This window comes from Heteronotia binoei, chromosome 5, assembly GCF_032191835.1.
Source record: "Heteronotia binoei isolate CCM8104 ecotype False Entrance Well chromosome 5, APGP_CSIRO_Hbin_v1, whole genome shotgun sequence".
Classification (NCBI taxonomy): domain Eukaryota; kingdom Metazoa; phylum Chordata; class Lepidosauria; order Squamata; family Gekkonidae; genus Heteronotia; species Heteronotia binoei.
This window is the reverse complement of record NC_083227.1, coordinates 17,260,025-17,281,140: the sequence shown is the minus strand read 5'-3', so window position 1 is coordinate 17,281,140 and position 21,116 is coordinate 17,260,025. Positions and strand designations below refer to the sequence as shown.

Sequence of the window (21,116 nt, the reverse complement as noted above, 5' to 3'; positions counted from 1 at the left end):
ACTCTCTCGCATTAACTCTTAGGTTACCCAGCAAACCTTACCAGTGGTGTCAATCTCATTTGTTATAAGGGACGGATCTGACATAAATGAGACTTTGCTGGGCCGGGCCATGTCAGTCCAGGCCGTGTGTACCTATTTAAGATTAGGTAGCAGAGATATAAACTTTATGAAGGACACAAACACAATTAATTCTTTTAAAAGAACAACTTAAAATCTGCTGAAAACGTTAGCACTCATTGGTTTTAAAGGTGCTTTCTTTGTATTTCTCCCATGGGATTCAGGGAACTGGTCAAAGGAAGCTGTGGCTTTTTTCCCCAGGGGACGGGACGAATGAGCCTCTCTCAATAGAAGGGAGAGAGATTTGGCTCAGTAGCTCTGCTGTACCATTGAGAGAGCCTGGAAAAACAAACTCTACCTTCACCCCTTCCTCCTCAAGGGAGGAGCCCTGGCCAATGGAGAAAATAGAGGTTTTGCTCTGTAGTTTCTTTGCGATTGAGCAAGCCTTGCAAAGCAAGCTGTGATGCAGAAGGAAGCAAGAGAGAGGGAGAAGGAAGTAGATGACAGCCAGTTGCTTGGGGGCCTGATAGAAGCCCTCTGGGGGCCTGGTTCAGCCCCCGGGCCTCATGTTTGACATCCCTGCTTTACACGTGCCACACTGTTACATTAGAATTATTTTTAAAATGAGTATATATACTATACAACAGGGGTGACCAAGCCTGATTAACGTAAGAGCCACATGGAATAAATGTCAGATGCTTGAGAGCCACAAGACATGAATATCAGATGCTTGAGAGCTGCAAGTCAGGGAGGGAGGGAAGAAAGGTGGAAAGAAAGCAAATCAATTGGGGATGGGGAATGAGGAGGTGGAAAGAAAGCAACTTTAATTTTAAATGCATTCTTCAAGCTGACCATTGGCTTGACTTAAAGAAGTGATCTACCTTCTCCAAGCCAGCCAATGGGGTGGTGGGGGCTCTGAGAGTCACACAATATATGTGAAAGAGCCACATGTGGCTCCTGAGCCACAGTTTGGCCACCCCTGATATACAGCTAGGGATGCCAAGCCATCTTGTGGGACCTGGGGATTCCTTGGAATTACAGCTCAACTCCAATCTACAGAGGTCTTCAGGTATTTCTCAACCAGGAGTTGGCAACTGTAGGCGGCAGGCCAGGGATGCTGCAAGCCAGAGGAAGAGGTGGGGGGTGTTGATTGCCTGTATGGGTTCAAAGCATGGAGAAGGTGAGGAAGCAGTCATTCAAGCAAAGCTCTTTCATGAAGTACAGCATGGCAACAGCTGAACTCCCAAGACTGGAGAACGGGGCCAACTATATACACCTCGCCAGCACCTTATTGGACCATTCAAGCCGGCAGGGGGCTCGTGATTGGAGCAGGGCAGCAGGGATTTGGATCCTACTGCCCATTGTTCCCGAGTCCCCTAGCTCAGTCCTATAGGCTCCAATGAGCCAGGCAGGAACACCTTTTAATATACACACATTCAGGGCTTTTTTTGGTAGAAAAAGCCCAGCATGAACTTATTTGCATATTAGGCCCCCCCCCTTGATGCCACCATTGTTTAACATAGAGCTTTTTGTAGAAAAAGCCCAGCAGAAATTCATTAGCACATTAGGCCACACCTCCTGGTACCAAGCCAGTCGGAACTGCGTCCCTGTGCGTTCCTGCTAAAAAAGCCCTGCACACATTAGATCACATACACACCAGGCTGCGATCACACACACTAAACAATGCGCTTTCAGGTCACTTTCAAGGCACTTTCCACCTGGATTTTACTGTGCGGACTGGCAAAGTCCAGTTGGAAAGTGCATTATTTAGTGTGTGTGATCCAATGAGTTTTCTGAGATGGTTGAACAGCACTGGATACCCTGGCAGACAAGCCCTCTGAAGAGTTATTCCCGAGCAGCCCCACTGAACTCCCCAGGGGGTCCGGAAGGGCATGCCTGGCTGGAGTCCGCTCTGTCCAGGTCCGGGCGCAGCTCCTCGGAAAATGGACGAAAAGCATTTTCCCTTCGTCTGCAGCACTGAAGGAGTTAAACCAACAGAGCTGCTTGCTAGAGAGACCAAGCCGGGAGGGGGGGCGGTGGGAAAGTGGAGAGGCTCTTTTCCTGTCTATGTGTGTATGGGGAGGGGGGTTGCTTCTGAATCGCCAAAAAAAAAAATCAGGAGGGGCTTCAGGCAAGTAATAGCGCTGAAAAGCCGACAGCCGGATCCTGGGAAGGTCTACTCAAAAGTAAGACATGTGGGGAGGAGCTCGGAAGAGAAGCATGTTGGCGCTCTTGTAGATTCAAATAGGGAGTGGGGTTGGTCTGAAGCAGAAGAACAGAGTTCGAGTCCAGCGGCACCTTTAAGGCGAACGAAGTTGTATTCACGGTGTAAGGTTTTGTGTGCATGCGCGCTGCTTCAGATGCATTGAAATGGAAGTTACCAGTCCATATGCGTATAGGTTTAAGGGTGAGCAGCAAATTAGTATACAACATAATTAAGAAGCTTAGAGGATTCCAGCACCAAACAGGAATAACAAGCTTGGTTTTTAGGGTTACGGCCTGATTGGGTTTAATTCTGGGGGAAACAGTGAAGGAAATAAAGATACCGAAATTGGAGGCTGATGGGCAAGTGTACCTTTCTTAACTGTGGAATGCTGTGAGTACCGGTAATTAACGGAGACCCTGTTGTTACATTCAATATGTCTCCTATAAAGCTTAATGCAGGGTCTCAGTTAATATCTCTCAGGGGCTTTAAATGCTTTCAAAGTGTGAGTTTATGAAGTATGATTTAATTTCTTAGCTGCCTTTGTGGTGCTTGTGGGGGGCAGAGCGGCAGTATTTGAATGTTGTAAACGGGGTTTTTTTGTAGAAAAAACGAGTAGGAACTCATTTTCAAATTAGGCTACACCCCCTGGCATCACTATTGCTTCACACAGGGTTTTTTTTGTAGAAAAGCCCAGCAGGCACTCATTGCATATTAGACCTCGTCCCCTGACACCAATCCAGCTGGAACTGGATTTCTGGTGTATTCCTGCTAAAAAAAAGACCTGTCAATTCTCAGCCATGAAGGTCTAAGGGAGGCCAGAAAGGAGTCCCACACCTGATCAGGAGGAGAGAAATCATCAGGACTTTTTTTTGAGCAGGAATGCAGTTCTGGCTGGCTTGGTGCCAGGGGTATGGCCTAATATACAAATGAGTTCCCGCTGGACATTTTCTACAAAAAAAGGCCCAGTGCAAAACAATGGTGATGTCATGGGGTGTGGGCCTAATATGCAAATAAGTTCCTGCTGGACATTTTCTACAAAAAAGCCCTGGAAATAATTCATGCCAATCAGCTCCATCAAATGCCATGCATTTGAGCCAGTATTCCCCCCCCCCTTCCCATCTGACCTTTCCCTGGAGGTTCACTGCCTCCTGCTCCCTTTCATCCAGGCAGCCTCTCTGCCCTTGGAGAGGCTGGACGTCCCCTGGCCCATGAGGTGTCCATCCTCTTGAGATATCAGCAGTGCAGAAGCTACTTAGCCACTTTATCCCAGGTTCTGGTTTACACTGAGATGTAGCCCCTAGGACAGTCTGATTCCTAAGTAATCTAAAACCAAGATGAGATCATCCAGAACACACTTGTGGGCTATGATCAGACACACTAAATAACGCACGTTCAAACCACTTTCAATGCACTTTCCAACTGGATTTTGCTGTGTGAACTGGCAAATTCCAGTTGGAAAGTACATTGAAAGTGCATTATTTTGTGTGTGTGTGGTCACAGCCCTAAAAAGCCAAATAGAAACAGTTTGCTTTCCTGAAGGGCCGAACTGCCACATCTGACAAAGCTTGATGTATAATATAGCACAATAACGCTAATACTGATCTATAAACTGCAACAATGATGCTCCTGCTGATCCTCCGGGCCAGTCCTTCGGCATCTCTTGACCAGGGTCAGTGATTTAGCTCCATTCTCTTGTGGTTTCTTTCTGCCTTTTTGATTTACTTTCTGCCTCTTCTTTGTAGCCACATGAGGAAGGGTATCTTTCCACAGTTGGTGGTGACCCAAGAGAAGAAGAAGATATTGGATTTATACCCTGCCCTTCATTCAGAGCAGTTTACAATATCCTTCCCTTCCAGGGGAAGAAGATGGAAGAGGAGGACCTAGAAGGGCCTGTAATAGGCAAGAGATCAAGGGAAAATCCCCAACCCACCCAGCGTGGGAGTGGTGCTGAATCCTGGGAAAGAGCTATGCCAGAAATAAGAACATAAGAGAAGCTATGTTGGATCAGGCCAATGGCCCATCCAGTCCAACAATCTGTATCACACAAGTGGCCAAAATACACACACACACTGTGGCTAATAGCCAATGATGGACCTCTGCTCCATATTTTTATCCAATCCCCTCTTGAAGCTGGCTATGCTTGTAGCCGCCACCACCTCCTGTGGCAGTGAATTCCACATGTTAATCACCCTTTGGGTGAAGAAGTACTTCCTTTTATCCGTTTTAACCTGACTGCTCAGCAATTTCATTGAATGCCCACGAGTTCTTGTATTGTGAGAAAGGGAGAAAAGTACTTCTTTCTCTACTTTCTCCATCCCATGCATAATCTTGTAAACCCCTATCATGTCACCCCGCAGTCGACGTTTCTCCAAGCTAAAGAGCCCCAAGCGTTTTAACCTTTCTTCATAGGGAAAGTGTTCCAAACCTTTAATCATTCTAGTTGCCCTTTTCTGCACTTTTTCCAGTGCTATAATATCCTTTTTGGGGTGCGGTGACCAGACTTGCACACAGTACTTCAAATGAGACTGCACCATCGATTTATACAGGGGCATTATGATACTGGTTGATTTGTTTTCAATTCCCTTCCTAATAATTCCCAGCATGGCGTTGGCCTTTTTTATTGCAATCGCACATTGTCTTGACATTTTCAGTGAGTTATCTACAATGACCCCAAGATCTCTCTCTTGGTCAGTCTCTGCCAGTTCACAACCCATCAACTTGTATTTGTAGCTGGAATTCTTGGCCCCAGTGTGCATTACTTTGCACTTGGCCACATTGAACCTCATCTGCCATGTTGACGCCCACTTACCCAGCCTCAACAGATCCTTTTGGAGTGCCTCACAATCCTCTCTGGTTCTCACCACCCTGAACAATTTATTGTCATCTGCAAACTTGACCACTTCACTGCTTATTCCCAACTCCAGATCCTGTCTCAGGACACAATGACTGCAGATGGACGCAATCGATGCTTCCGGCAGTTCCGCTACTGTGAGGCTGATGGACCCCGAGAGGTTTGCAGTCAGCTCCATGGACTTTGCAGCCACTGGCTGGTGCCCGAGAGGCGCACCAAGAAGCAGATCCTGGACCTGGTGATTCTGGAGCAGTTCCTGGCCATCCTGCCCCAGGAAATGCAGTGCTGGGTGAGAGGATGTGAGCCAGAGACCAGTTCGCAGGCGGTGGCCCTGGCTGAAGGCTTCCTCCTGAGTCAGGCTGAGGAGAAGAGGCAGGCAGAGCAGGTGAGGGGGTTTCCTTCACTCAATTCCAGTACAGACTTTATCTTAAGGCTTCCCTGCCGGGTATTTCTACCTTGAGAGAATTTACTAGGCTGGGAAGAAAACCCAACCCTGATTCTTCGCCCTGTAATTGAACCAGCTCTGCTGGTGGATGCAGGGATGAGGAGTCTGGGAGTGGGACAGGATCCTTCTCCTCAGCCTCTTCTATTTCTTCTCTTACTAGTCTCCCTTCCTGTTGTTTCAGATGTGGGGACCAGCTGTAAAGACAGAAGTGAAGTTCTCTGAGGCAGAAGGAGCTTCGTCAGAGGAAAGTCAGAGGACGCAGGCCCAGAAATGTGCCCAAGGTGCCCTGTCAAGTGGTAAAGGTGCCTTCAGATGGAATTGGGATACCTAGTCAAATAGTTGGGTGGAAGGTTTGGGACAGGAGAAAAGGAAATACTTCTGGTCACTATGCAGAGTTGACTTCTGAGACTTAGTGCCCCGGGATGTAGTGATGGCCATTCACTTGAAGGGAGCACAGATTCATGGAAGACCATTACATTCTGATTTACATGGATTAAAATATCTGTATTCCACATTCCTTCTGTTAGAGGGACTGAAGGTGGCTCAAAAAAGGAAATGAAGACAAATGTGGGTGGAGCTATTAGCCTCAGTGAAAAAACTTCCATGTTCCTGTGAGTTGGATAGCCCTGGCTATCCTGATCTCATCAGGTCTCAGAAGCTAAGCAGGGTCAGTCCTGGTTAGTACTTGGATGAGAGACCACCAACGAAGCCCAGGGTTGCTGTGCAGAGGCAGGCAATGGTACACCACCTCTGATCATCTCTTGCCTTGAATAACTGAGGGGTCCCCAGAAGTCAGTTGTGACTTAATGGCACCATACACATAGAGAGACATAGCTATGTTCTGCAGTGTATACCTCTGAAAACCCATTGCCAGAGACCAATAATTGGGTTTCTTGGCCCCTGCTTAAGAGTTTTCCAGGGGCTTTTGGCAGGCCACAGTCAGAAAGAGGATACCCCCCCCCCCCAATATGGTTTGAAGGTGGAGCATAGGGGGGGACATGATGTCCTGTTGATGTCCCATTTGGCCAAGGCTGGAATTCACCATTCCGATTTTGTCTCCCTTGCAGGCAATAAGGAGATGTTATCTAACCATCATCTTTGTAGCGGAGCGCAAATGTCTGCTCCCCCTCTTGTCCAGGTAAGGGGGGGATGAATGGGGGGCTGCTTCTTTCTCAGGGACACCTTTGCTCCGAGCATGAGAGGCTTTGAATGCCACTCCCTTCACACATAGCAAGCTCTGCATACTGCATCCTCCCAGAATGCCCCTGTCTGTTGAGTGTGTTGTCTCTGCCTGGCATGATCTGTGGCAAGGGAATCTGCTTTTTCTTTCAGTGTCCCTTTTCCTTTGAGGAGGTGGCCGTGTATTTCACCAAAGCTGAGTGGGCCCTGCTGGATCTTGGCCAAAAAACTCTCTATAGGGAAGTCATGCTGGAGAACTATGGGCATGTGGCCTCTCTGGGTAAGGATCTTTCACAGGTGCCAGTTGCTGCCATTGGGATGATGCATGCCATGAATCACAATATTGAAATGCAGTATGTGGTTGTGAGGCCTGCTAAACTATTTGCCCCACACTGGGGGCCTCCAGGACATGGGGTGGCAGGGAAAGGGAAGTTCAGCATGGCTAGAGAGAGTGACCCCAGCCCCCTGGCTGACCCAGGGGCAGCTGAGGCCAGTGTTGTGGCCTTCACCCAAGCCAGAGAGGGTGCCCTGGCCTGTGGCCAAGGTTGGGCTGAGAGGCCCTCAGGAAGACTCTGGAAGGGGCCAGATCTTGATTTCTCAGTGGCCATCCTCTACCACATGCCCCTTCCCCAGATGGGATTACAGCCAGTGATCAGGAAAGGATCTAGCTCCTCTCTGTTGGTTGGGCTTTGGGCTTTGATTTTGACCATGGCTCCATCCTTCCATAAGAATGTTTCCTCTTCCTTGGATTTCTTTCCTTCCTCATATAAGTACGATCACTCTGTCTCTCTCTGCCAAAGAAGCCAGGAATGGAAGAGAGACTACAGTGAAGAGCAACGAAGACTTTGGTTCAAAAGAATGGCTGAAGAGTTTCTCAGGAAGATCTCAAGAGACTCTTTCTTTCCCACATGAGCTGCCTGCTAGTGAGTATCCTTCATGGTTTTGGGCAAGGAATAGCAGGGGACCTTTCCGCTTCACTTTGGGGCAATTTGGGGTTTGGTAGAATGATCAAGATTGCTAGGTAAGGAGGGAGGGAGGCTTTCTGGGCCTCAGATGTGGACACTAGGGAGCTTCTTCTGAGGCTGAGCTCAACTGTGGCTGTTGATGAGCTGCACTCTCCTTAAATACTGGACATTCCAGGAGTTTACCTAAGAACAGCCCTGGTGGATGAGGCCAAAAGCACATCAACGTTTTCCTACTGTGGCCTCCTGGATATATGTGAACATATGAAGCTGCCTTATAGTGAATCAGACCCTCAGTCCATCAAAGTCAGTATTGTCTACTCAGACTAGCAGCGGCTCTCAGGGTCTCAAGCTAAGGTTTTTCATGCCTACTTGCCTGGACCCTTTTTAGTTGGAGATGCCGGGGATTGAACCTGGGACCTTCTGCTTACCAAGCAGATGCTCTACCACTGAGCCACTGTCCCTCCCTAAGGATGCATTCATTCCTTAGGTAGAGATGGTTTTGAGAGCTTTCTTTGAAGCTGTTCTACCTTGCACGGGTGACATCCAGTGGATAGTCCCACCAGTTAACACTGTAAGGGGAACCGGCTTCAGCCAAACCACACAGCACCCACTGATGTGGTGGTGGAGGAATCAGTCCTCACCCACAGCGGATGGAATCGTGCACTACTTGAGAGAGATTCCCACTGACCTTGACAACCTAGTAGACTCAAGAGTCATGTTCTTCATTGAAGCACAGTTGGTTGAGTCAGAACAGGATAGCAGAAGCCCCGTAGCCAGGGCTATTTTTTGTAGCAGGAACTCCTTTGCATATTAGGCATTACTCCCCTGATGTAGCCAGTCCTCCAGGAATTTAAAAGGCTCTTCTTACTGTAAGCTCCAGGAGGATTGGCTACATCAGGGACATGTAGCCTAATATGCAAAGGAGTTCCTGCTACAAAAAAAGCCCTGCCTGTAGCCATGTCCCATCTCCCCAAGAGGCAAGTGACCGACTCCTTCCCACTTCAGGCAGGAAAACATCTTATGCAGATAGTATTTACTAACTAGACAATGTTTATAAGCATGCTTTTAGGAGAGTACCAGACTGAGCAAGGGATTCAAAAGAAACGGATAAAATGCAATTTCTGTGTATTTCCCTCTCTCTATACCCTAGCAGTTGTCAAATATAAGGCAGGTTCCTAAGTTTAGAAATTTACAGGTTTTCACTGGAGCTCCATTAACGTCAGGCCTCTTAAGAACATAAGAGAAGACATGTTGGATCAGTCCAATGGCCCATCCAGTCCAACACTCTGTGTCACACAGTGGCCAAAATTTTTTTATCTATCTATCTATCTGTCTGTCTGTCTGTCTACACATACGCACACACACACACACACACACTGTGGCTAATAGCCACTGATGGACCTCTGCTCCATATTTTTATCTAAACCCCTCTTGAAGGTGGCCATGCTTGTGGCCGCCACCACCTCCTGTGGCAGTGAATTCCACATGTTAATCACCCTTTGGGTGAAGAAGTACTTCCTTTTATCCGTTTTAACCCGTCTGCTCAGCAATTTCATCGAATGCCCACGAGTTCTTGTATTGTGAGAAAGGGAGAAAAGTACCTCTTTCTCTACTTTCTCCATCCCATGCATAATCTTGTAGACCTCTATCATGTCACCCCGCAGTCGACGTTTCTCCAAGCTAAAAGAGCCCCTCCTCCTTTATCCCAGCAGTCTTATCATCTATCTTTCTCCTCCCACTGATTAGGTCAGGCTGGGTCAAAGAAACTTTTTCTGAAGTCTTCAGAAGTTTCTTCCTGAAGCCTTTCTAGTCTCTGTTCTTCCAGATCTCTATTCCCTGTTTGAGGGTTGGGGGAGAGAACCTGACTGTCCCATTGACTCTTGCCTGCTCTCTTTCTAGAGAGAAAAAGCTTAAAAAGATGCCACTAAAATCTTTGGTGTGTGGATGGAACTTCCAGTGCAGATGGACCTCTTTGTGTGGGTTCTAATAGAATCTCCCTCTTATTCCAACAGGGGATGATCAGCGGAATGAGGAAGATGAGGAACTGCATCCTCTATCACCAGGTGAAATCCAAAATGAAGACGTGAGGGGAAATTTCAGAAATAAAGGAAGACCTAAAAGGCAGAAAGGAAGCCACGTGGTCAAGAAGAGGAGTAAACGCATTCCTTGCCAAGGGGCAGATTTCCAAGATGTCATTCACATGGTGGAGGAAACAGGAAAGGGCTTGGAATATGGAATGAACATCTCAGATGAAACCCAATATAACGTCAGTTTACAAATGCACAGTGGAAAGAAGACCCATCAATGCCAGGAGGGTGGAAAGGTCAGGATTCACAGAGCAGAGCTCTGTAGACATCAAAGAATACATACAGGAGAGAAACTTTATAGGTGCTCAGACTGTGGTAAGAACTTTTCAGAGAAATCAGACCTTGTTCAGCACCAAAGAATTCACTCAGGAGAGACACAAGTTATCTGTTCAGAGACTGGGATGGCATTCTCTGATGGAAGACAGTGTAAGGTACACTTCCCAAAGCTCAGTATAATGAAGGCGCATAAATGTTTTCAGTGTGGAAAGTACTTCAGATATAGATCACATCTCACTGTGCACCAAAAGATCCACAGAGGAGATCTGAACAAAGGCAGCCTTTGTTCCGAGCGTGGGAAGAGATTCAGTCGGCGTGGCCATTTTCAACAGCATCAAAGAACCCACATGGGAGAGAAGCCTTTTGAATGCTCAGAGTGTAGGAAGAGATTCAGTCACAGTTGTGTTCTTCAAAATCATCTAAGGATCCACTCAGGGGAGAAGCCTTTTCTATGCTCAGAGTGTGGGAAGCGATTCAGTCGGAGTGGCCATCTTCAACAGCATCAAAGAACACACACAGGGGAGAAGCCTTTTCTATGCTCAGAGTGTGGGAAGAGATTTAGTCGGAGTGGCCATCTTCAACAGCATCAAAGAACCCACACAGGAGAGAAGCCTTTTGAATGTTCAGAGTGTGGGAAGAGATTTAGTCGGAGTGGCCATCTTCAACAACATCAAAAAACCCACATAAAGGAGAAATCTTTTGAATGCTCAGAGTGTCAAAAGAGATTCAGACACAGTTATGGTCTTCAGAATCATCTAAGAACCCACACAGGAGAGAATCCTTTTCCATGCTCAGAGTGTGGGAAGAGATTCAGGCACAGTAGCACTCTTCAACAGCATCAACGAACCCACACAGGGGAGAAGCCCTTTGAATGCTCAGAGTGTGGGAAAAGATTCAGTCACAGTAACACTCTTCAACAGCATCAAAGAACTCACACAGGGGAGAAGCCTTTTGAATGCTCAGAATGTGGGAAGACATTCAGTCGGAATGGCACTCTTCAACAGCATCAGCAAATCCACACAGGAGAGAAGTCTTTTGAATGCTCAGAGTGTGGGAAGAGATTCAGTCGGAGTGGCCATTTTCAACAGCATCAAAGATTCCACACAGGGGAGAAGCCCTTTGAATGCTCAGAATGTGGAAAGAGATTCAGTCACAGTGGCAATCTTCAAAAACATCTAAGAATTCACACAGGGGAGAAGCCCTATGAATGCTCAGAGTGTGCAAAGAGGTTCAGTCATAGTGGCAGTCTACAAAAACATCTAAGAATTCACACAGGGGAGAAGCCTTTTGAATGCTTCGACTGCGGAAAGAGATTCAGTCGGAGTGGTACTCTTCAACAGCATCAAAGAACCCACACAGGGGAGAAACCCTTTGAATGCTTAGAGTGTGGGAAGAGATTCAGTCAGAGTGGTGCTCTTCAACATCATCTGAAAACCCACATAAGGAGAAGCCATGTAACTGCTTAGCCCAGTGCTGTTGAACTCGTTTATTACAAGGGTCATATTGGTAATAAATTTCACTTTGTCAGCCTGGGCCATGGGTGCCATAAAATGTAATGCCAGGTACCAGAGATATAAACTTCAGGAAGGACACAGGCAAACCCAATTAACAATATTATTTTTAATACAAAATACATGCTTTAAATAATCAACAGCCTTTTAATATTTCCTTTCTTTAAGTGTCTTTAATAACTGACACTTCTTGCTTTAAATTATTTCATCAAAATTTGGAGTCAATATCTGTGTTGTAGCGATCTTGAGTATGCTGTTTTAGTGTGTATCTTTAAGCCAAGAATGTACTTTTGATTTATGGAATTTATTACAGAAAAGAGCTGTTCACAGATACAGCGCTGTCCCAAACATAGAGAGAATTTTAGAAGCACGAGCATTGTTTGGGGTCATTGAGACTTCCAAAAGTGATAAAAATTGCTAATGCCAATTTCAGAAAGCTTAGCCTTCAGTACAGCATCACACTGCTCCCTGTGATTTGAGTGCTTAGAGTGGCATCCTTTGTGACATTCTTTCACTGATAGGTGGGGAGCGTGTGAATGTCCCATTCTGTGGGCTTTATACATACTGACTCAGTATGTGTAATCCTATTTGAGTAAATCTTCCACCATAGAGAAAGTTCTCCAGTCCATTTCCCCACCACCACTCCTCTGCACAAGTAGTCTTTTTCCCTCTTTCTCATTACACTAAGAACATAAGAGAAGCCATGTTGGATCAGGCCAGTGGCCCATCCAGTCCAACACTCTGCCACACAGTGGCCAAAAAACCTCAGGTGCCATCAGGAGGTCCACCAGTAGGACCAGGACACTAGAAGCCTTCCCACTTTTGCCCCCCTCAAACACCAAGAATACGGAGCATCACTGCCCCAGACCAAACCTTCTTTTGGGCAGGAGCTCACAGGAGTGGAGCTCCAGAACCTCCACATTTTATTGTGTTCTTTCTTACTTACCCCCCTCCCCCAAATACTTGTTTCTGGGCTCCATTGTTCAAATCCCCCATGATAATTTTGCTGAACTCTTAAGATTTGACAAACTTTATAATATTTCCCCCCCACACAAAAAATGGGGAAATAACCAAAACATATAAAGCAGACAGATGGAAATCTTCATCAGGCCACTGTGGCCACTTAGGAGAAAGTAATTTAAAAAGTATGATGGGAGTAAGCTTTTATGATGACAATTATAACTCAAGAAGCATTTCAAGGTAGATGCTGATCTGATCTGATTTGGTACACCTGGTGATGTTGGGTGTGTGTCATATGCAAATGGTTATGCCAATGAGCTCCAGCACCTCCTTTTCTACAAAATGACCCCTGCCTCAGACAGAGAGTTCCATCTATACCCTGTTCCATCTATACAACAACTTTTTTCTCTGTAGCCCTGGAAGCATTTTTGTGTATGATTCAGGGTTCCATCCACACATAGAGAAGTCCACTCAAAAAGGTGCACATATAAGATAAACTCATCAAGGAACTGAACCCACTGCCCTCTACACTTGGTTAGTCCACCACAAAAATCATGAACCCTCCACAGTTTCACCGGCCACCTGTCAATGATCAAAACTCCTAAACCAGCCCTTTTCTCCCACCACATCAGTGTGATTCATCCCAACCAATCCGCTCCTCAAAATCTCCAGTCAGCTGCCATTGGCCTTTCCTTGCACTTCAGTCCCACTTAGAAACCTGACCTTCCATGAAGACACACACCCCATGGTACTCAGATACAGGCATGGGGACCAATAGCTGGGAAACCCGGGTTTATGAGCCGCACTCTGCCATGGAAGATGCTGTGTGACTTTTGGCCAGTGACTCTCCCAGCCTAACTGATTCTGCACAGTGGTGAAGACAAAAACAGATGAGCAGAACAATACTTGTCAATTGCTTTGAGTTCTCATTTGGAGAGAAAAGCCAGGTAGAGATGCCTAGAAAATAAAAATGATGCAACAATATCTCATGAACTCTCAAAGGTGGCTCAAGGCTCCTGTTTTCTCTTTGCCTCCAACCACACCCATGGCGCAGAGTGTTAAAGCTGCAGTACTGCAGTTCTAAGCTCTGCTCATGACCTGAGTTCGATCCCTGGCGGAAGCTGGGTTTTCAGGTAGCCGGCTTGAGGTTGACTCAGTCTTCCATCCTTCTGAGGTTGCTAAAACAAGTACCCAGCTTGCTGGGGAGAAAGTGTAGATGACTGGGGAAGGCAATGGTAAACCACCCCATAAAAAGTCTGCTGTGAAAACGTGAAAGCAACGTCACCCCAGAGTCAGAAACGACTGGTGTTTGCACAGGGGACCTTTCCTTTCCCAATCACACTCCTGCTCTTGTGTGCCACCTCCACAAACATAAACACTCAGCACCAGGGCTTTTTTCATAACAGGAACTCCTTGCATATTAGGCCACACACCCTGGTGTAGCCAATCCTCAAAGAGCTTACAGGGCTCTTAGTACAGGACCTACTGTAAGCTCCAGGAGGCCTAATATGCAAAAGAATTCCTGTTACAAATAAAGTTCTGCTTAGCACCTTCCCTCCCCCCAACAGCTGCATTTCTCCAACCCTCCCATAGCTTTCCAAGTGCAGTTTCACCAAGCACCCCATTGCACACACTTCAACCCTTTCCTTCTGTGCTCCTCCCTCCAGAGACACTCTGGCATTCCCATTCTTACACTTCCCCTAATGACCATTTCCATCAGTAGCTCCCACCATCACCACCTTGTGCCCACTTACAGGGAGGGCGGGATATAAATCCAATAAAATAAAATAAAAACCAAGTTCAATTCAAGAAATAACGGGATATTGGGGGGTAGAGCCCAGAGCAAGGTTGTGACAAGCATAATTGAACTCCAGAGGGGGTTCTGCCCATCACATTGAAAGGGACCACACACCTTTTAAATGCCTTCCCTCCACTGGAAATAATGGATAGGGGCACAATCTTTTGGGGCTCATAGAATGGACCCCCTGGTCCAATCTTTTTGAAACCTGGAGGGCGTTTTGAGGAGAGGCATCGGATGGTATGCTGAAAATTCAGTGCCTGTACTTCAAAAAACAGCTCCCCCAGAGCCCCAGATACCCACAGATCAATTTTCCATTATACCCTATGGCAAGGGTGGCCAACGGTAGCTCTTCAGATGTTTTTTGCCTACAACTCTCATCAGCCCCAGCCATTGGTGTACAGCTGGAATAGATTTAAAATATTCTTATTTCTATTTAACTGTTCCTCATATTCCCTCGTTGATGATGCTGTAATCTTAAACGCTATGATAAAATTGCAAAAGGGGATTTGAGAAATGAAACATCTCAGAACATATTTTATTTCCATGTAAAGTACCGTATATAATATGAATGTCCTTGATTAATTTAAATATTCCTATATAATTATTCCTGTTTCTATTCCCTCTTTATATCTTTTCTTCTGTACCCCTATTATTTCTTTATTTATATATATATATATATATATATATATATATATATATATATATATATTAAATGAAAGCATTAACAGTTCCAATTTACACCAAACATTTTCATCAAGCCATGCAAACTGTCATGAGTTTCCCCAGGTCTTTGTCCACCCTGGGAAATCCAATCAAAATATTGTTTAGGTGCACAAATGTCAGTCTGCCCTATGGTCTATTTTTCCTATAACTGGACACGATCTGCTCCATGGAGGTCGTGTGTGTTCTCTCAGTACCCCCATTTGCTTGCAAGCTTCCTTCCTAACTTTCCTCTGAGAAACACTGGTCCTCTTCTCTCGCTGTTTTCCATGGTCTTTGAAATAATAAATACTGCCTACAGCAAACATTTTCCCCACTACTCCCTTTTTACTTCCTCTTAAGATAGTTTGTGTGTTCCCTTTTGTGCTTTGTGTGTATATGGTTTTGCTCTTTATTCTTTTTATAATAAAATACCTTTTCTGGTTATCCAGCCTGGTTGATTTGAGAGTTCTCAAGGAACCATCCCTGTAAATTTTGGTGGAGATCCCCTAAGTTACTCCCTCTCGAAAGCGAATTCCTCCAACTAAATAGGAGACCTCCGCCTTTGTGTAACACAGCATGTATACACACTGATGAGCTGACAGTGACCCCTGCTCCTTAGAGGAGGAGGAGAGGGGGCAGTGGCCACACATGCACGGCCTGGCCCAACTGAGAGAGGAACGGAAGGATGGACCCTCCAACCAGGCAACCTGACATGGGTCTTTTCACTGGTATAAATGGAACACGCTGCCTGGGTCAATGATGCTCTGTATTCTTGGGGCTTAGGGAGGCGACAGCAGGAGAGCTTCTGGAGTTCTGTCCCCACTCATGGAGCTGGATTTTGGCCACTGTGTGACACAGAGTGTTGGACTACATGAGCCACTGGTCTGTTCCAGCATGGCTTTTCTTATGTTTTTACTTCCCTTTTTTTGGTGGTACTATTATTTATGTAATGCCCATTCTGGTTTGTTCCATGGTGTTCCAGAGGCTTTTTGGCTGGATACGCTAATTCAGCATTTCCATTTCCAAAATATTGTCCTGTAACAGAGAGAAGGAATGAAAGAGGAGGAGCAACCCAAAAAATTGTATCAAGAACTGAAAAGGTAAGTTAGAAACCAAGTAGAGGGCCAATTGCTTTGATAGACATCAAAAATACATGTATTTATCAAATTGTTAAAAAAAAATATTGACCCAAGTGTAAACTCATCGCAAAATAAAAATACCATATACAAAAGTGGGAACTATTGCAACCCAATGCACTTTTGCACAGATAGTGGTCAGCAAAATCTGTACATATAGGCACATGGAAAGGAAAAGAAAGGTCCCCTGTGCAAGCACCAGTCGTTTCTGACTCCGGTGATGTTGCTTTCACAACGTTTTCACAGCAGACTTTTTACAGGGTGGTTTGCCATTGCCTTCCCCAGTCATCTACACTTTCCCCCCAGCAAGCTGGGTACTCATTTTACCGACCTCGGAAGGATGGAAGGCTGAGTCAACCTTGGGCTGGCTACCTGAATCCAGCTTCCGCCGGAATCGAACTCAGGTCGTGAGCAGAGAGTTCACACCACAGTACTGCAGTACTGCTGCTTTACCACTGTGCCACGGGGCACATGACAAAATAATAAAACAACATACAATTTGATGTAGGACCATATTCTAATAAAGTTACACAAGGCGTGAGAGCCTCCCAGAATCTAGCTGTGTGCCACATTCACATACATACATACTGATTTGATGTTGCTATTGTATGTCTTCTGATTTTGGTTCAAAATATACAAATGTAAACAAATGGTCAGAGTCACTACTTTACGTTTATGGTACATACCCATTTGTATTGGCTGCTAGGGTCTTTCAAGTCCCACAGCAGTGAGTTCCACAAATTAACAATGCATGAGGGGAGGAAATATGTCTTTGTTTATCCTCAGCCTGTTGCCTCTGGTTGCCTGCTAATAGAACCATTATGGAGGAGGAAGAAATAGTTCAGACTCTCTCTTTCTCTCTCTTATTTATTTATTTAGTACATTTATAGCCCGCCCTTTCCCGTGAAGGGCTCAGGGCGGATTCCAACAAGCTAACACATTAAAACCTACAATAAAACATCAAAATAGTTTAAACAATTAAACCAATACATTAAGTCAATCATTTAAGACAGCATGGATGGTATAAGCACTTCTCCCTCCATCTTTGACATCGCTGTGTATCATTTTATAAAACTCTCTGCTTTCACATCCCTCCTCTCATCCTTCTACACTTCTCATCCATTTATCACAGGAAGGTACTCCAACCCCTTAATTGTTGGGTTTTCCCTTTCCTGCTTGATCTCCAGTTCTATTCTATTCAACCCTAGTATTACAGCGCTGTGTGCTACCATACGGAAGGCACAGGGATGCCATCCTCCAGGTGGGACCTGGGACTCCCCCTAAATCTCCAGCCTACAGAAATCAGTATCCCTGGAGAAAATGGATGCTTTGGAGGGTGGACTCTATGACACTGGACCCCACTGAGGTCTCTGTCCTCCCCAGGCTCCATCCCCAAATCTGGAGTTTCCCAACCTGGATCTGGCATTCCTACTCCCTCCCCCACCACCATCCCCTGCCAGTGGCCAGGGGAGACCTAGCAACCTTCATCCTGGTCATTCCCAAACACAATGTAACAAATTTTTGGCAGAGAAGCCAACCAGGGAATACCATTTGGAAGCAATCAAAACCCTGTAGCTATTCAATCCAATCAAGTTTTAAAGATCAGGAGCTGTGACTTTGGAGCAGAGAGAGAAATTTAGTACACAAGAACTAGCCTCTTATCATGGACCTGTCTGTCATCTAATGACTCTATTCCTTGTTTGCTTGTTTTTTTTAAATGTTGTCAATATTCTAATTAGGGTTGCCAACCTTCAGGTAGAGCCTGGAGATCTTCCAAAACTGATCTCCAGATGACAGATAATTTATCTTGGAGAAAATGGCACCTTGGAAGGTGGAGTCTCGGTTATTAGACAACACTAAAGACCCTCCCCTCCCTAAACTCCACCTCCTTAGGCTCCACCCCTAAATCGCCAGGCAAACCTATTTTTAGCTGCTTTTATGTGTGGATTATTCGGTAGATTGGAAGCCTCAGGGCTTTGTTTGTAGAAAAAGCCCAGCAGGAACTCATTTACATATTAGGCCATACCCCCTGACATCACCATTGTTTCACATAGGTTTCTTTTGAAGAAAAAGCCCAGCAGGGGCTCATTTGCATATTAGACCACAATAATAATAATAATAATAATAATAATAATAATAATAATAATAATAATAATAATAATAATAATTATTTGTATCCCGCCCTCCCCACCTAGGCAGGCTCAGGGTGGCTAACAACATTTCATAAAACATACAATAATAAATAAAACATTTAAATTTAACAATATAAAACTTTAAGTTTAACAGCATTAAAAACCAATCAATACAATTAAAATAACTTGGTCTGACAGTGCCGATGGTGTTTGACGCTAGTTCTGTCAGTTTATACATACAGTTTATACATACACTGTCAGTTTATACATACGCACACCCTGATGCCAAGCCAGCTGGGACTGTGTTCCTGTGTGTTCCTGCTCAAAAAAAGCCCTGGGAAGCCTCAAATGTTTTTCAGTGAGCAGTGGTCAGAAGCAAATGCATGGAGACTAACAAAGTCATGCTGTGAGCCTCTGTCGTAAGGAACAGCAGGTTTCCTTTATCTGGAGTTGGTTGCCAATCTCTAGGCAAGGCCTGGAGTCCTCCTGGAATTACACCTGATCTTCAGGCTACAAACCCACGAAAGACAGAAAGAATCTCTGACCACACACACCAAGGACATTTCCTTCATCATTATGCAGTGTTCCCTCTAGGCTGAGTTAGCATGAGCTAGCTCACAGATTTTTTAACCTCCAGCTCACACATTTTTGTCATAGCTCAGGATGGATGACCTCAGAGCATAATAATTTATGCAGTAGCTCACAACTTTAGCAGTGGTGGGATTCAATAAATTAACAACAGGTTCTATGTCCTAATGACCATTTTAACTATATCAAAAGATATACCGAAAGGTAGTTTAATACTGCAATAAGAACAGTAAAAGAGGTAAAGACAACTAGATTATGTTTAAAGAAAGATTTATTGAAGATATTTCCATATTGGGAGTTCTGGCCCTCACATTTAAAGGGATGGCACACCTTTTCAATGCCTTCCTTTCATAGGAAATAATGAAGGATAAGGGCACCTTCTTTTGGGGCTCATAGAATTGGACCCCCTGGTCCAATCTTTTTGAAACTGGGAGGGTATTTTGGGGAGAGGCACTACCGTCCTCCACTGCGAAGACTGCCCATTTATACTCACTCTCTGTTTCCTATTACTCAGCCAGTTTTTGATCCACAAGAGGACCTGTCCTTTTACTCCATGACTCTCAAGCTTTCTAAGGAGCCTTTGATGAGGAACTTTATCAAAAGCTTTCTGGAAGTCAAGGTAAGCAACATCTATTGGGTCCCCTTTGTCCACCCCCTCAAAGAACTGTAACAGGTTAGTGAGGCAAGATCTTCCCTTACAGAACCCACCCTGAGTCTTCCTCAATAACCCGTGTTCATCAATGTGCCTGCTCATTCTGTCCTTGATAATGGTTTCTAACAACTTTCCCGGTATTGAAGTCAGACTTACTGGCCTGTAATTTCCCGGAAATCCTCTGAAACCCTTTTTAAAGATGGGGGTGACATTTGCTACCTTCCAGTTTTCAGGAACGGAGGCAGATTTCAATGAAAGATTACATATTTTTGTCAGAAGATCAACAAGTTCAACTTTGAGTTCTTTCAGAACTCTCGGATGTATGCCATCCGGACCTGGTGACTTATTAGTTTTTAATTTGTCTATCAGTTGTAGGACCTCCTCTCTTGTCACCTCAATCTGACTCAGGTCTTTCAACACCCCTTCCAAAATTAGTGGTTCTGGAGCGGGCAAACACTTCTCGTCTTCCACAGTGAAGGCAAAAAATGCATTCAACTTCTCAGCCATTTCCCTACCCCTGATGTAGCCCATCTTTGTATTCAGGTACTCATGATGTTATACATGGTTTACTAGCCTTCCCCTTTAAATCCGCACAACCTTGTGCAGTAGGTGGGGCTGACAGACACAGCACCATCCTTAAAAGATCTAACTCAGACTCTCACGCAGGTCTATGCAACTGGGCTGCATAGGGAAATGGCTTTAGGATTGCACTGATAGTGACTGATTGAAATCAGCCTGTGAGTTTTGCAGGAATCTGACCTTCAGTCTTCCCAGTCCAGAATTCTGATTGCAACAAATCTTGGCTTCTTCTTCTGGCCAATTAAATAAAACACGATTGCTCCTAACTTTGAACAATTTGAACAATTGCTTTGAACAATTTTGAGGAAGAGAAGAAGAAGAAGAAAAAGAAGACCATAGATTTATACCCCACTCTTCTCTCTGAATCAGTCTCAGAGTGGCTTACAATTTCCATTATCTTCTTCTCCCACAACTGACTCCCTGTGAGGTAGGTGGAGCTGAGAGAGCTCTTCCAGAAGCTGCTGTTTCAAAGACAACCTCTGCAAGAACTATAGCTGATCCAAGGCCATTCCAGCAGATGCAAGTGGAGGAGTGGGGAATAAAACCCAGTTCTTTCAGACAAGAGTCTTCTTTCAGACAAGTCTTCGGATTATATTCTGGATGGCTTTAGCCCCCTCAGCCTGGAGGAAGTTGACAGGATTCTCTTATCGGCTTGCCCAACAACTTGTAAATTAGACCCATGCCCTTCCTGGCTTATTAAATCTTGCCAGAGGGATCTTAGATATCCTGTACGGGATACCATAAATAGATCCCTAACGGAAGGGCACTTTCCAACGCCACTCAAAGAGGCTGTGGTCCGTCCCCTCTTAAAAAAACCATCTTTAGATCCAGCCCAATTGGCACACTATCGGCCGGTTTCAAATTTGCCCTTTTTGGGTAAACTTATTGAGAGGGCAGTGGCGATGCAGTTACAGACCTTCCTAGAGGACGCTTCCGTCCTTGACCCATTTCAGTCCGGCTTTCGCCCGGGACACGGGACGGAGACAGTG

General features: G+C 45.3%; 2 protein-coding genes across 3 annotated transcripts in view; one reads left to right on the top strand and one right to left on the bottom strand.

Annotated features, from left to right (window-relative positions):
- The window catches only part of LOC132571772 (uncharacterized), a 165,207-nt gene that overhangs the window by 104,530 nt on the left and 39,561 nt on the right, over positions 1-21,116 (bottom strand). The gene's annotated exons all lie outside the window — the stretch shown is intronic.
- On the top strand, positions 2,123-11,713 carry LOC132571053 (zinc finger protein 135-like). Of its 2 annotated transcripts, none has more exons than XM_060237688.1 (7): positions 2,123-2,243; positions 5,188-5,499; positions 5,741-5,840; positions 6,627-6,697; positions 6,892-7,018; positions 7,542-7,661; positions 9,716-11,713. In XM_060237688.1, exons 1-7 carry the CDS (start codon positions 2,133-2,135, stop codon positions 11,530-11,532), a joined length of 2,658 nt encoding a protein of 885 aa, XP_060093671.1. In that variant the 5' UTR covers positions 2,123-2,132; the 3' UTR covers positions 11,533-11,713. The 2 variants fall into 2 exon arrangements, with proteins under 2 accessions (XP_060093671.1, XP_060093672.1); XM_060237689.1 differs by lacking the exon at positions 2,123-2,243 and adding an exon at positions 2,327-2,464.

What these genes read in the sequence shown, in the direction of transcription:
- LOC132571053 (XM_060237688.1), top strand. Translation starts at nt 2,133, where the DNA reads ATGGGGAGGGGGGTTGCTTCTGAATCGCCAAAAAAAAAAATCAGGAGG. An exon ending in CTGGGAAGGTCTACTCAAAA is followed by an intron (nt 2,244 to 5,187) that starts GTAAGACATGTG and finishes TCCCAACTCCAG; the next exon opens with ATCCTGTCTCAGGACACAAT. An exon ending in CTGCTCCCCCTCTTGTCCAG is followed by an intron (nt 6,698 to 6,891) that starts GTAAGGGGGGGA and finishes TTTTTCTTTCAG; the next exon opens with TGTCCCTTTTCCTTTGAGGA.